Source organism: Paroedura picta, chromosome 2, assembly GCF_049243985.1.
Source record: "Paroedura picta isolate Pp20150507F chromosome 2, Ppicta_v3.0, whole genome shotgun sequence".
NCBI lineage: Eukaryota > Metazoa > Chordata > Lepidosauria > Squamata > Gekkonidae > Paroedura > Paroedura picta.
In genome coordinates, this window is record NC_135370.1 from 185,627,572 (window position 1) to 185,640,317 (window position 12,746).

General features: G+C 44.7%; 1 protein-coding gene across 15 annotated transcripts in view; it reads right to left on the reverse strand.

The window, feature by feature from the left end:
- Positions 1 to 12,746, reverse strand: part of PNPLA6 (patatin like domain 6, lysophospholipase) — a 102,322-nt gene that overhangs the window by 27,045 nt on the left and 62,531 nt on the right. For 11 of the 15 annotated variants that reach the window (XR_013228628.1, XM_077324159.1, XM_077324163.1 and 8 more), the window contains one exon: positions 2,330 to 2,478. Coding sequence is in view for 11 of the 15 variants with exons in the window: in XM_077324159.1 (XP_077180274.1) it covers positions 2,330 to 2,478 (149 nt within the window). In the remaining 4 variants the exon portion in view is untranslated. Of the gene's footprint in view, positions 1 to 892; positions 1,792 to 2,208; positions 2,479 to 12,746 lie in introns of those variants that run through there. The other 4 variants (XR_013228627.1, XM_077324164.1, XR_013228629.1 and 1 more) reach the window with 4 other exon arrangements.

Below are 12,746 nucleotides of genomic sequence, written 5' to 3' on the forward strand. Positions count from 1 at the left end.
CTAGCGGGGTACCTCAGGGTTCGGTGCTCGGGCCGGTACTTTTTAACATATTTATTAATGATCTAGATGAGGGGGTGGAGGGACTACTCATCAAGTTTGCAGATGACACCAAATTGGGAGGACTGGCAAATACTCCGGAAGATAGAGACAGAGTTCAACGAGATCTGAACACAATGGAAAAATGGGCAAATGAGAACAAGATGCAATTTAATAAAGATAAGTGTAAAGTTCTGCATCTGGGTCAGAAAAATGAAAAGCATGCCTACTGGATGGGGGATACGCTTCTAGGTAGCACTGTGTGTGAACGAGACCTTGGGGTACTTGTGGATTGTAAACTAAACATGAGCAGGCAGTGTGATGCAGCGGTAAAAAAGGCAAATGCCATTTTGGGCTGTATCAACAGAGGCATCACATCAAAATCACAAGATGTCATAGTCCCATGGTATACGGCACTGGTCAGACCACACCTGGAGTACTGTGTGCAGTTCTGGAGGCCTCACTTCAAGAAGGACGTCGATAAAATTGAAAGGGTACAGAGGAGAGCGACGAAGATGATCTGGGGCCAAGGGACCAAGCCCTATGAAGATAGGTTGAGGGACTTGGGAATGTTCAGCCTGGAGAAAAGGAGGTTGAGAGGGGACATGATAGCCCTCTTTAAGTATTTGAAAGGTTGTCACTTGGAGGAGGGCAGGATGCTGTTTCAGCTGGTTGCAGAGGAGAGGACACGCAGTAATGGGTTTAAACTTCAAGTACAACGATATAGGCTAGATATCAGGAAAAAGTTTTTCACAGTCAGAGTAGTTCAGCAGTGGAATAGGCTGCCTAAGGAGGTGGTGAGCGCCTCTTCACTGGAAGTCTTCAAGCAAAGGTTGGATACACACTTTTCTTGGATGCTTTAGGATGCTTAGGGCTAATCCTGCGTTGAGCAGGGGGTTGGACTAGATGGCCTGTATGGCCCCTTCCAACTCTATGATTCTATGATTCTATGATTCTACAATTGTGAAAGGTTACAAACAACTTTTATCAGAAAAGCCCTGGTGATATCTGAGGCTAAATGTTCCAATAGATCTATGCTTACAGATTCTCTACCTGTATGTGGGAGTAAAGCATTTTTGTCATGAGAGTCTCAGACCCCATCATGCCTCCCCCCACCATGAGCCCAACTACTATTAATCTCGACAAGTGTTGAGACGGGAGGGGGCAGAGGGGGGCTGGATCAGATAAAGTGCTGGGGAGGACTTCCATGATGGAACTAGTATGCTTTTCCTTTGCAAGCCTTATTCCGCCTTGCCTAACCCCCTTTTCGGCTCATTGTCAGCTCCAGGAGGGCTGAAGAAGGGTCTCCAGATAACACACCGACATCATCTGGTCATGGCACAAGGCTGCCTGCTGAGAGAACCAGGACTCTTAAGTGCCCCTTTCACTTCTGAGGCCTCATCTCTTCTTCTCCCAAGATCCAGCATGTGAGCACCATGGGGACAATTTTCTCAAAGGTACACCTCCCCTACCTGAGGAGTAGCTGCTTCCCAGGCTCGGACCCAGTGTCTTCCCCTTGCTCAGGGCTAGCATTTCAAAGATGAGCGAGTTTGATGTGGTCAGAGAACCATTGCCAGCTTCAAATTTATAAACAATGTATGAAAAGAAAAAAGTGTATAAGGAGTTCTAAGTTCTCCTAGCAGGGTCAGATCACCTGGCAGCCACATGGTCCAAGATGGCCGCTCACCTGTGGTCAGCAGCAGATATAGCTCTCTGTCCCCTCCCACAGGAAGTTCTTTTGTTTCCCAGGGGGATCTGGGAAGAAGAAATCAGCAGTTGAAAGAAGGTGAGCAAGTGATTAATGTTGCAACTTCCTTCTCCCCAAAGCACAGGGGGAAAAACCTGTCCTTTTCCCCACGCCATAACTAAAGCTAGAGACCCCCTTCTGCCCCCGGGAAAGATTGCACAGGCATGGCCAGCTCCTGCCTCTTTTCTCACAGCTGAGCCTGCATATTGAGTTGAGCTGAGCCAGCCAGCCAGGAGGTAGCTAGCCTGCAAAATATGCCACATAACTTTGCTGCCAGAGGAGGCCTTCCTGTAGGTCAGGGGATGGATCTGATGGATGGCTGTGGGCCCAGATGTCCTGAATGGCAGCTCTGGCCCTCTTCACCCCAGGGATGCTGACAGAGTGAGTATGACCACAAGAGATGCTACAAGAATACTTAAACATTACTCCTCAGTCAGCATCAGGAAGGCCCCTGGGGCGGGAGGCAGGACAGGTCTTCTTAGGAGACTCCCCCCTCCACCTTGGGCCACCTTGGATTGTGGAGGGTCCCAGCAGGGAAGGTCTTACCTTCACTTTCTCTGCCCAAGGGTTGAGGCGTTTCCAGAGCAACCACCAGCCTGAAAGGCTGTCACCGTAGTTGCAGAGGTCGGTCTCATCCTGGCTGCCAACGTCGATGGCAACGACGGTCTTCGCCCCCATGTTGCGCGCAATGTCCGCTGCAGGGATGGATGGGGAGAGAGAAGGCTCAGAAGGGCACGAGGGAAGAGGCGGCGTTCCGGAGGGGAGGGTGGATGGCCACGCACCACATCTGACAACAGAACAATGTGTGTGTGTGTGGGGGGGGTAGGGTTGCCAACTGTCAAAGACAACATGCCTTGGTATTTATCTCGCTCCTATGATATGCTCTTCAGGCCACAGGATGCTCCCACCACTTTGCAGAAGTGGGACTCTCTGAGCCTCACTGCTCTTTCTCAGCTGAAATCTTGCCCCAGAGATGAGCTGTGTGTTCATTTACGCATGTGCCCTCTTCACAGACTGAGGGGGAACACACAGAAAAAGCTGGGTCCATTCTCTTTTGCCAGGAGCAGGTATCTCTAGCAAAGGCACTTGATGTTTCTGGGAAGCAGTTCGTTTTATTTGAGATGGCCCTGTCATTGTTCTACTTAGCCATAGCAATGGCTGCCTCCATGCCGCTTGTAGTGTTGTGCGCCTGTGCGCATAAGCACACACACTCGCATGCTGCCCGCCCCCGCGTGCACATCACCCGCACACACGTGCACACTGCAGGTACATGAAGCAGGGCTCCTGTGCCAGAGACAGAGCAAGAGTCTACTCACTCAAGCTGTGTCAAGAGAGATCTTATCACTGTCAGAAAACCTCTTTGCTCAGTCTGTGCACCATCCACTGTACTAAGACATTCAGCAGCAACAATTTTAGATCATGGCTCCAAAATGTAAGAGGTCATAGAATCATAGAATTAGAAGGGGCCTCCTGGGTCATCTAGTCCAGTGGTCCCCAACCCCCGGTCCGGGGACCAGTCGGTACTGGGCTGCGGCTTCTCCTCGGCCTCCTCCCCAGTTGCTGCCTCGGGGGCTGCCCTGCCACTCTGCCGCTGGCTCACCTTTGGTGCTCTGCAGCGGCCGCCATTGCTGGGGCTCCCCCTTGGCATAGCACTGCGCAGCTGCTGCTAGCAGCGCCCCCCAGCGGGCGGCAGGAAGGCAGGGGCGCTGGCGGGAAAGCAAGTGGAGCAGGGGCTCAGGCGGCTGCGACATCCCTTGGCAAAAGACTAGCCCCACCTGGGCCTCAGTAAAATTGTCAAGCGTTGACCGGTCCCCAGTGATAAAAAGATTGGGGACCACTGATCTAGTCCAACCCCATGTGCTATGCAAGACATTCACAACCCTATCACTCATCCACTGTAACCTATCACTCTTCGAACCTTCACAGAATCAGCCTCTCTGTCAGATGGCCCTCCAGCCTCTGTTTAACAATTTCCAAAGATGGAGAACCCACCACCACCCGAGGAAGCCTGTTCCACTGAGAAAACGCTCCAACGGTCAGGAACTTCTTCTGGATGTTTAGACGGAATTTCTTTTGAATTAATTTCATTCCATTAGTTTTGGTCTGTCCCTCTGGGGCAAGAGAGAACAACCCTGCGCCATCCTATATATGGCAGCCTTTCAAATACTTGAAGATGGTTATCAGATCCCCTCTCAGTTGTCGCCTCTCCAGGCTAAACAGACCAAGCTTCCCCAATCTTTACTCATACATCTTGATCTCCAAACTGGAATAGGCTGCCTAAGGAGGTGGTGAACTCCCCCTCACTGGCAGTCTTCAAGCAAAGGTTGGATACACACTTTTCTTGGATGCTTTAGGATGCTTTGGGCTGATCCTGCATTAAGCAGGGGGTTGGACTAGATGGCCTGTATGGCCCCTTCAAACTCTATGATTCTATGATTCTATAACCCCTCACCATCATTGTTGTCCTTCTCTGGACAAACTCCAGTTCGTCTACATCCCTCTTCAACTGGGGTGCTCAAAACTGAACAGAGTACTCCAAGTGAGGCCGAACCAGAGCAGAGTAAAGCGGTTACCATCACCTCCCGTGATCTGGACACAATACTCTGCTTGATACAGTCCAAAATCCCATTTGCCTTTTTAGCCACTGTCACACTGCTGACTCATGTTCAATGTATGGTCTACGAAGACTCCTAGATCCTTTTCGCACATGCTACTGCCAAGACAAGTCTCCCCCATCCTATATTGATGTAGATAGTTTTTCCTACCTAAACGCAGAACTTTACATTTGTCCCTATTGAATTTCATCTTATTCAGTTTCGACCAGTTCTCAAGCCTATCCAGATCATCCTGTATTCTAATTCAGTCTTCGGTTGTGTTTGCTACCTCTCCCCGTTCACTACCACCTGCAAATCCCTATAATCCCTCATCCAAATCATTTATAAATATGTTTTTTTTATTGTATATGAAGCGCTTACAGAAGAAAAAAGAAAAGAACGACCAGCTAGCAAAGTAATTATTGATACATGTGAGAATATAGTCTGTTATTATCTCAAGTATATAGTCAGTTCCCATTGCATATCAGCCCTAACCTAAAACTTACTGCTGTCTTTCTTAGCAGTTATTATTGATACATGTGAGAATATAGTCTGTTATTATCTTAAGTAGTATATAATCAGTTCCCATCGCATGTTAGCCCTAACCTAAAAGTTACTGCTGTCTTTCTTAAGAAAGGTAATTGCTCCACTGTTCGTCACATTCTTCAGGTGGTTGCAAAAAATGGAATTGTGCTCTTTTCCATAAGGTATCTGCTGGTAAGTCTTGAAAGATTTGTGCTTCTTGATCCACCAATTTCAGCGGCGTCTCCTGATGTTTTTTGAGTAGATTGTTTCTTGCAGCCTTGCTGTCAAAGCTTACAAAGATGTCTCTTGGTTAGCCGCCTTTGAATAGACTCTGTATACTTTGTCAATCCAGATCTCCATTTATAAATATGTTGAACAACACAGGCCCCAGGACAGATCCTTGGGGTACTCCACTTGTCACTCCTTTCCAAGAAGATGCTGAACCATTAACAAGGACCCTCTGGGTACGATTTGTCAACCAGTTACTGATCCACCTGACAGAATTAGGATCCATATCGCATTTTACCAACTTGTCAACAAGAATATCATGTGGAACCTTATCAGAAGCTTTACTGAAATCCAGATCAACTATGTCCACGGCATTCCCCTGATCCAGCAAGGTAGTCGAAAAAAGAGATAAGGTTAGTCTGATGTAACTCGTGCTTGTGAAACTTGTGTCGAGTATTAGAAATCACAGCTCTCTGTTCCAGCTGCTCAAGGACTGACTGTTTGATTTGTTCCAAAATTTTGCCAGCTGCAGATGTCAAGCTAACGGGTCGATAGTTACCCGGATCTTCCTTTTTCCCATTCTTTAAGATGGGAACATTTGCCCGCCTCCAATCGTCTGGAACCTCACCTGTTCTCCAAGAAGTGTCAAAAATAATGGACAGAGGTTCAGAGATGACATCTGCAAGTTCTTTTGGTACCCTTGGATGCAGTTCATCTGGCCCAGAAGACTTTGTTTCATTTAAAGAAACTAGGTCTTTGTGGACTGCTCCAACAGTGATCCTAGGCCACCTTTCCCATCCCCCGTGTTGTGTTACGTTTTTGCCACATTGATCACTATTTCCCTCACAGGAGAAGACTGAGAAGAAATAGGAGTTAAGCAGTTCAGCTCTCTCTTCATCATCTGTTATCATTTCACTTTCTTATCCTTGCAGTGGTCCAATGGTGCCCCTATTCTTTTTCTTACTTGAAGTATAACTAAAGAAGCTTTTTTTTTTTGCTATGTTTAGCATTCCTTGCTAGCCTAATCTCATTTTTAATATACATAAAAATAAGGATAAAAATAGAACAGAACAGATAGTATAAATTGTTAATACAAAGAAAGATAGATTACGCTCTTCATTTGTTACACTTAATTTCCCTTTTTGTGTCCCCTTTTAGTTTATTTTCTTAAATAATTCAGATAAGGGCCCCATTGTTCTTGGAACGCCTCTTCTATTTTTCCATTATCAGTGTCAGTTTGGCCATCTTTGCAAAGTCCACTAGTTTGTTCAACCAGTCTTCTATCGAAGGTAGTTCTTGCGTTTTCCATTTCTTGGCCAGAACTAGTCTTGCTGCAGTCGTCACATAGAAGAACAGACTTTGGGTTTGAGCTGGGAGGCACTGCAGAGGTATACTTAATAACATAGATTCAGCTTTCATAGGAAATCTAAAACCCCACATTTTCTGCGTGTATTTTTGCCCAGAACTTATAAACTTTTTCACATTTCCACCACATATGAAAAAAAGAACCTACTTTGTCACCACATTTCCAGCATTTGTTTTTAGCAGTTTTAGCAATCACTTTTGGTGTCACGTACCACCTGTAAAACATTTTATACCAGTTTTCTTTAAGTATTTGACTGTTAGTATATTTAGGGATTCTAGACCATGCTAGTTCCCATTGTTCTATTTATCTCAATATTTTGCATCCATTTAATCATACATGGCTTAGCCCTTTCCATTTCTGTCTCATACCTTAATAACAGTTTATATATTTGTCCCTGCAAGTGAGGCTTATCTTGAATTACCAAATTTTCAAATTCTGGTATTGAAGCCTCTGGATTTAGCGGTTGCTGAAACTCTGCTTTGAATCTAGATAATAATTATACTCTAACCATTGAATTTCTACTCCTTTTTTCTTTATTGTTGGCATATCCTTAAATTTGCAGGTTTTAAATATTAAGTCTTTGTACTGAAGACAAGTCAGTCTTTTCTGTTGAGCTTTGCCAAAGTATGCCTCAATTGGTGATTTCAATATTGATGGTGCTGGAGATCACCCCAGAGGCGGTCCCTGACCTCAGAAAGGTTGGGGACCACTGCTTTATATGACAACCTTCGTCTCTTTTGTTGTACCTGGACCATACGTTCAGAAGTCCACTGATCCAGGTACATGATATTGCCTCTTGTTTTTGTTTTCCTGCTGGCCATAATCTTTCATGGAAGCTGTCACCTATGTTTTTTCTTTCAAACACCAGTTCTCTTGATTGCGGTTCCCGTATCCAGTCCACTATATATGTAAGTGCTGCTGCATGTTTGTATAATTTTAAATTAGGAACACCTTGTCCTCCTTCTCATCTTGAAGTATTTTAAAAGCAACTCTTGGCCTTTTTCCACTCCAGATAAATTTATTAATCACTGATTGCTATTTTCTCAGCGTTTTCTCCTGGATCTCTATTGGTAACATTTGAAATAAAAAGTTAAATTTGGGCAATATGTTCATCTTGACCGCGGCCATTCGAGCTGACCAGGACAATTTCAGATCATTCCATCTCTTAATATCAGGTTGCATAGTCTTCCATAGTCTTTCATAGTTACCAGTGAAAAGTTCTCGGAAATCTTTTTTCTAGGTAAATACCAGGGTCTGAAAGCTTTGCCCATGAGGCTGGGAGTTCAATCCCAGCAGCCGGCTCAAGGTTGACTCAGCCTTCCATCCTTCCGAGGTCGGTAAAATGAGTACCCAGCTTGCTGGAGGGTAAACGGTAATGACTGGGGAAGGCACTGGCAAACCACCCCGTATTGAGTCTGCCATGAAAACACTGGAGGGCTTGCACAGGGGATACCTTTACCTTTACCAAGGTATTTTACCCATTTGGGATTTATCTCACAGCCTGTTTTTCCTTTGATATTTTGTGCATCATGATCTGTGATTCCCTGTAAAACAATTCTTGTTTTGTCCTTATTTATTTTATATCCTGAATTATGACCAAAATCTTTCAATAACTCTAGGAGATGAGATCAATGCTAATGGATTCACAACGGTACAAACTACATCATCTGCATAACATTTCAATTTAAATTCCTGATCTTCAATTTTAATTCCCATGATCTCCTTTGTAGCTCTGATCTTGGTTGCCACCATTACTAATATCAAATTAAATAACAATGGAGACAGAGGGCATTCTTGTCTGGTTGTTGTTGTTGTTATGTGCGAAGTCGTGTCCGACCCATCGCGACCCCATGGACAATGATCCTCCAGGCCTTCCTGTCCTCTACCATTCCCCGGAGTCCATTTAAGTTTGCACCTACTGCTTCAGTGACTCCATCCAGCCACCTCATTCTCTGTCGTCCCCTTCTTCTTTTGCCCTCGATCGCTCCCAGCATTAGGCTCTTCTCCAGGGAGTCCTTCCTTCTCATGAGGTGGCCAAAATATTTGAGTTTCATCTTCAGGATCTGGCCTTCTAAAGAGCAGTCAGGGCTGATCTCCTCTAGGACTGACCGGTTTGTTCGCCTTGCAGTCCAAGGGACTCGCAAGAGTCTTCTCCAGCACCAGAGTTCAAAAGCCTCAATTCTTTGACGCTCGGCCTTCCTTATGGTCCAACTTTCGCAGCCATACATTGCAACTGGGAAGACCATAGCCTTGACTAAACGCACTTTTGTTGGCAGGGTGATGTCTCTGCTTTTTAGGATGCCCATAGCTTTCCTCCCCAGGAGCAAGCGTCTTTTAATTTCTTTGCTGCAGTCCCCATCTGCAGTGATCTTGGAGCCCAGGAAAATAAAATCTGTCACTATCTCCATTTCTTCCCCTTCTATTTGCCAGGAATTGAGAGGGCCAGATGCCATGATCTTTGTTTTCTTGATGTTGAGTTTCAAGCCAACTTTTGCACTCTCCTCCTTCACCCGCATCAACAGGCTCTTTAGTTCCTCTTCACTTTCTGCCATTAGAGTGGTATCATCTGCATATCTGAGGTTGTTGATATTTCTCCCTGCAATCTTGATCCCAATTTGTGACTCCTCTAATCCCGCATTTCTCATGATGTGCTCTGCATACAAGTTAAATAGGCAAGGCGACAGTATACAGCCTTGCCGAACTCCTTTCTCAATTTTGAACCAGTCAGTGATTCCATGTTCAGTTCTCACTGTTGCTTCTTGACCTGCATATAAATTTCTCAAGAGACAAATAAGATGCTCTGGTATTCCCATCTCTTTAAGAACTTGCCACAATTTGTTGTGCTCCACACAATCAAAGGCTTTAGCATAGTCAATGAAGCAGAAGTAGACGTTCTTCTGGTACTCCCTAGCTTTCTCCATGATCCAGCGTATGTTGGCAATTTGATCTCTAGTTCCTCTGCCTCTTCGAAATCCTGCCTGTACTTCTGGAAGTTCTCGGTCCACATATTGCTGGAGCCTAGCTTGTAGGATTTTGAGCATAACTTTGCTAGCATGAGAAATTAGTGCAATAGTGCGGTAGTTTGAACATTCTTTGGCATTGCCCTTCTTTGGGATTGGAATGTAAACTGACCTTTTCCAATCCTGTGGCCATTGTTGCGTTTTCCAAATTTGCTGGCATATTGAGTGTAGCACTTTTACTGCATCGTCCTTTAAGATTTTGAATAGTTCAACTGGAATGCTGTCACTACCACTAGCTTTATTGTTGCTCAGACTTCCTAAGGCCCATTTGACTTCACATTCCAGGATGTCTGGCTCCAGGTCAGTAACTACCCCATTGTGGTCATCAGGGATGTTAAGCTCGCTCTTGTATAGTTCTTCTGTATAATTTTGCCACCTTTGTTTAATCTCTTCTGCTTCTGTGAGGTCCCTACCATTTTGGTCCCTTATCATACCCAACTTTGCATGAAACGTTCTCTTCATATCTCCAATTTTCTTGAAAAGATCTCTGGTCCTCCCCATTCTATTGTTTTCTTCTATTTGTTTGCACTGTTCATTTAAGAAGGCATTCTTATCTCTTCTAGCTTTTCTCTGGAATTCTGCATTCAATTGGGTGTATCTTTCTCTTTCTCCCTTGCCTTTCACTTCCCTTCTCTCCTTAGCTATTTGTAAAGCTTCCTCAGACAGCCATTTTGATTTCTTGCATTTCTTTTTCTTTGGGATGGTTTTAGTTGCTACCTCTTGTACAATGTTGCGAACCTCCGTCCATAGTTCTTCAGGCACTCTGTCTATCAGATCTAATTCCTTAAATCTATTTGTCACCTCCACTGTGTATTCGTCGGGGATATGATTTAGTTCATACCTGAGTGGCCTAGTGCTTTTCCCGACTTTCTTCAATTTAAGCCTAATTTTTGCAACAAGAAGCTCATGATCTGAACCACAATCAGCTCCTGGTCTTGTTTTTATTGACTGGATAGAACTTTTCCATCTTTGGCTGCAGAGCACATAGTCAATCTGATTTCTGTGTTGACCGTCTGGTGATGTCCATGTGTAGAGTCGTCTCTTGGGTTGCTGGAAAAGAGTGTTTGCTATGACCATTGTATTCTCTTGACAAAATTCTACCAGCCTGTGCCCTGCTTCATTTTGTACTTCAAGGCCAAACTTGCCTGTTATCCTGGTTATCTTTTGGCTTCCTACTTTAGCATTCCAATCCCCCATGATGATAAGCACATCATTTTTGGGCGTTGCTTCTAGAAGGTGTTGTAGGGCTTCATAGAACTGATCAACTTCATCCTCTTCAGCAGCAGTGGTTGGGGCGTAGACCTGGATCACTGTGATGTTGAATGGTTTGCCTTGGATTCGAACTGAGATCATTCTGTCATTTTGGGGATTGTATCCCAAGACTGCTTTTCCTACTCTCTTATTGATTATGAAGGCTACTCCATTTCTTCTGCGAGATTCTTGTCCACAGTAGTATACCTGATGGTCATCTGAATTAAATTCACCCATTCCTGTCCATTTTAGTTCACTGATTCCTAAAATGTCGATGTTCAGTCTTCTCATTTCTTGTTTAACCACGTCCAGCTTGCCTTGATTCATGGATCTGACGTTCCAGGTTCCTATGGAATAAAAATCTTTACAGCATCGGACTGTCTTTTCGCCACCAGTTACTTCCACAACTGAGCGTCCTTTCGGCTTTGGCCCAGCCGCTTCATTCATTCTGGCGCTACTCGTACTAGCCGTCTGCTCATCCCCAGTAGCATATTGGACACCTTCCGACCTGAGGGGCTCATCTTCCAGCGTCATATCGTTATGCCTATTGGAACTGTCCATAGAGTTTTCATGGCAAAGATACTGGAGTGGTTTGCCATTTCCTTCTCCAGTGGATCACCTTTTGTCAGAGCTCTCAGCTATGACCTGTCCGTCTTGGGTGGCCCTGCACAGTATAGCTCATAGCTTCACTGAACTACGCAAGCCCCCTTGCCACAACAAGGCAGCGATCCTTGAAGGGGGCCTTGTCTGGTACCTTTGTCTATTTTAATGGATTGTTATTTAATGGATTGTTAGAATATTAATAAATGGAATGCTCACAAAACAATCCATTAAAATAGACAAAGGTCTTGTCTGGTACCTTTGTCTATTTTAATGGATTGTTTTGTGAGCATTCCATTTATTAATATTCTAGCTTCTTGTTCTGAGTATATTTGTCTGATAAGGTCCAAAAAGGTGCCACCACAGTCAATTGTTTTTAATGTTTCGAACAGAAAGTCCCAACTAACATTATAGAATCATAGAATCATAGAGTTGGAAGGGGCCATACAGTCCCCTTCAAAAGCTATCAAAAATTATCAAAAGCTTTCTCTGCATCCAGGAATATAAAAGCAGCCTGCAACTTTTCTTTACGCACGTAATCTGCAGCATTCAAAACAAATCGTATATTATTCCTCATCAGCCTTCTTGGCATAAATCCAGTTTGGTCCTGATGTACAATATCCCCAATACATTTTTTCAGTCTTTCTGCAAGGATTTTCGCAAGAATTTGATAGTCCACATTTAAGAGAGAGATTGATCTATACGAATTAGGTGAGTTCGTGTCTCCTCCTTCTTTGTGGATGAGTGTTATTGAAGCCTGTTGCCATGATTTTGGGAGAGATTTTCCAGGATTATCTATAACCTCATTTAATAGTTGAAGTAAGTGAGGGGAAACAATATGACTCATCTTCTTGTAGTCAGAAGGAAGGGAAGAGGCAAGTGCGGCCACTGGCATGCCGGCGATGCAAACACACATGCACACAGTTGCCGCGCATGCGTGTTTGCGCCCCCTGGTGGCGAAAACAGCACGAGCGGCAACTGCATGCATGTGCTTAAGCACCACCTGGTGGCGAAAACATGCATGCGCGGCACCTGGGCCATCAGCTCTCCCCTCACCCCAGAGGCGGTCCCTGACCTCAGAAAGGTTGGGGACCACTGCTTTATATGACAACCTTCACCTCTTAGTCACCTTCTCTCCAGGCTAAACAGATGAAGCTCTCTTAACCTTTCCTCATACATCTTGGTCTCCAAACCCCTCACTATTTTTGTTGCCCTCCTCTGGATGCACTCCAGTTTGTCTACACTCTTCTTCAAGTGTGGTGCTCAAAACTGAACACAGCATTCTAAATGAGGTCTAACTAGAGTAGAGTAAAGCGGTACCATCACCTCACACGTTCTGGATACTATACTTCTTCTTATACAGCCCAAAATCCCATTTG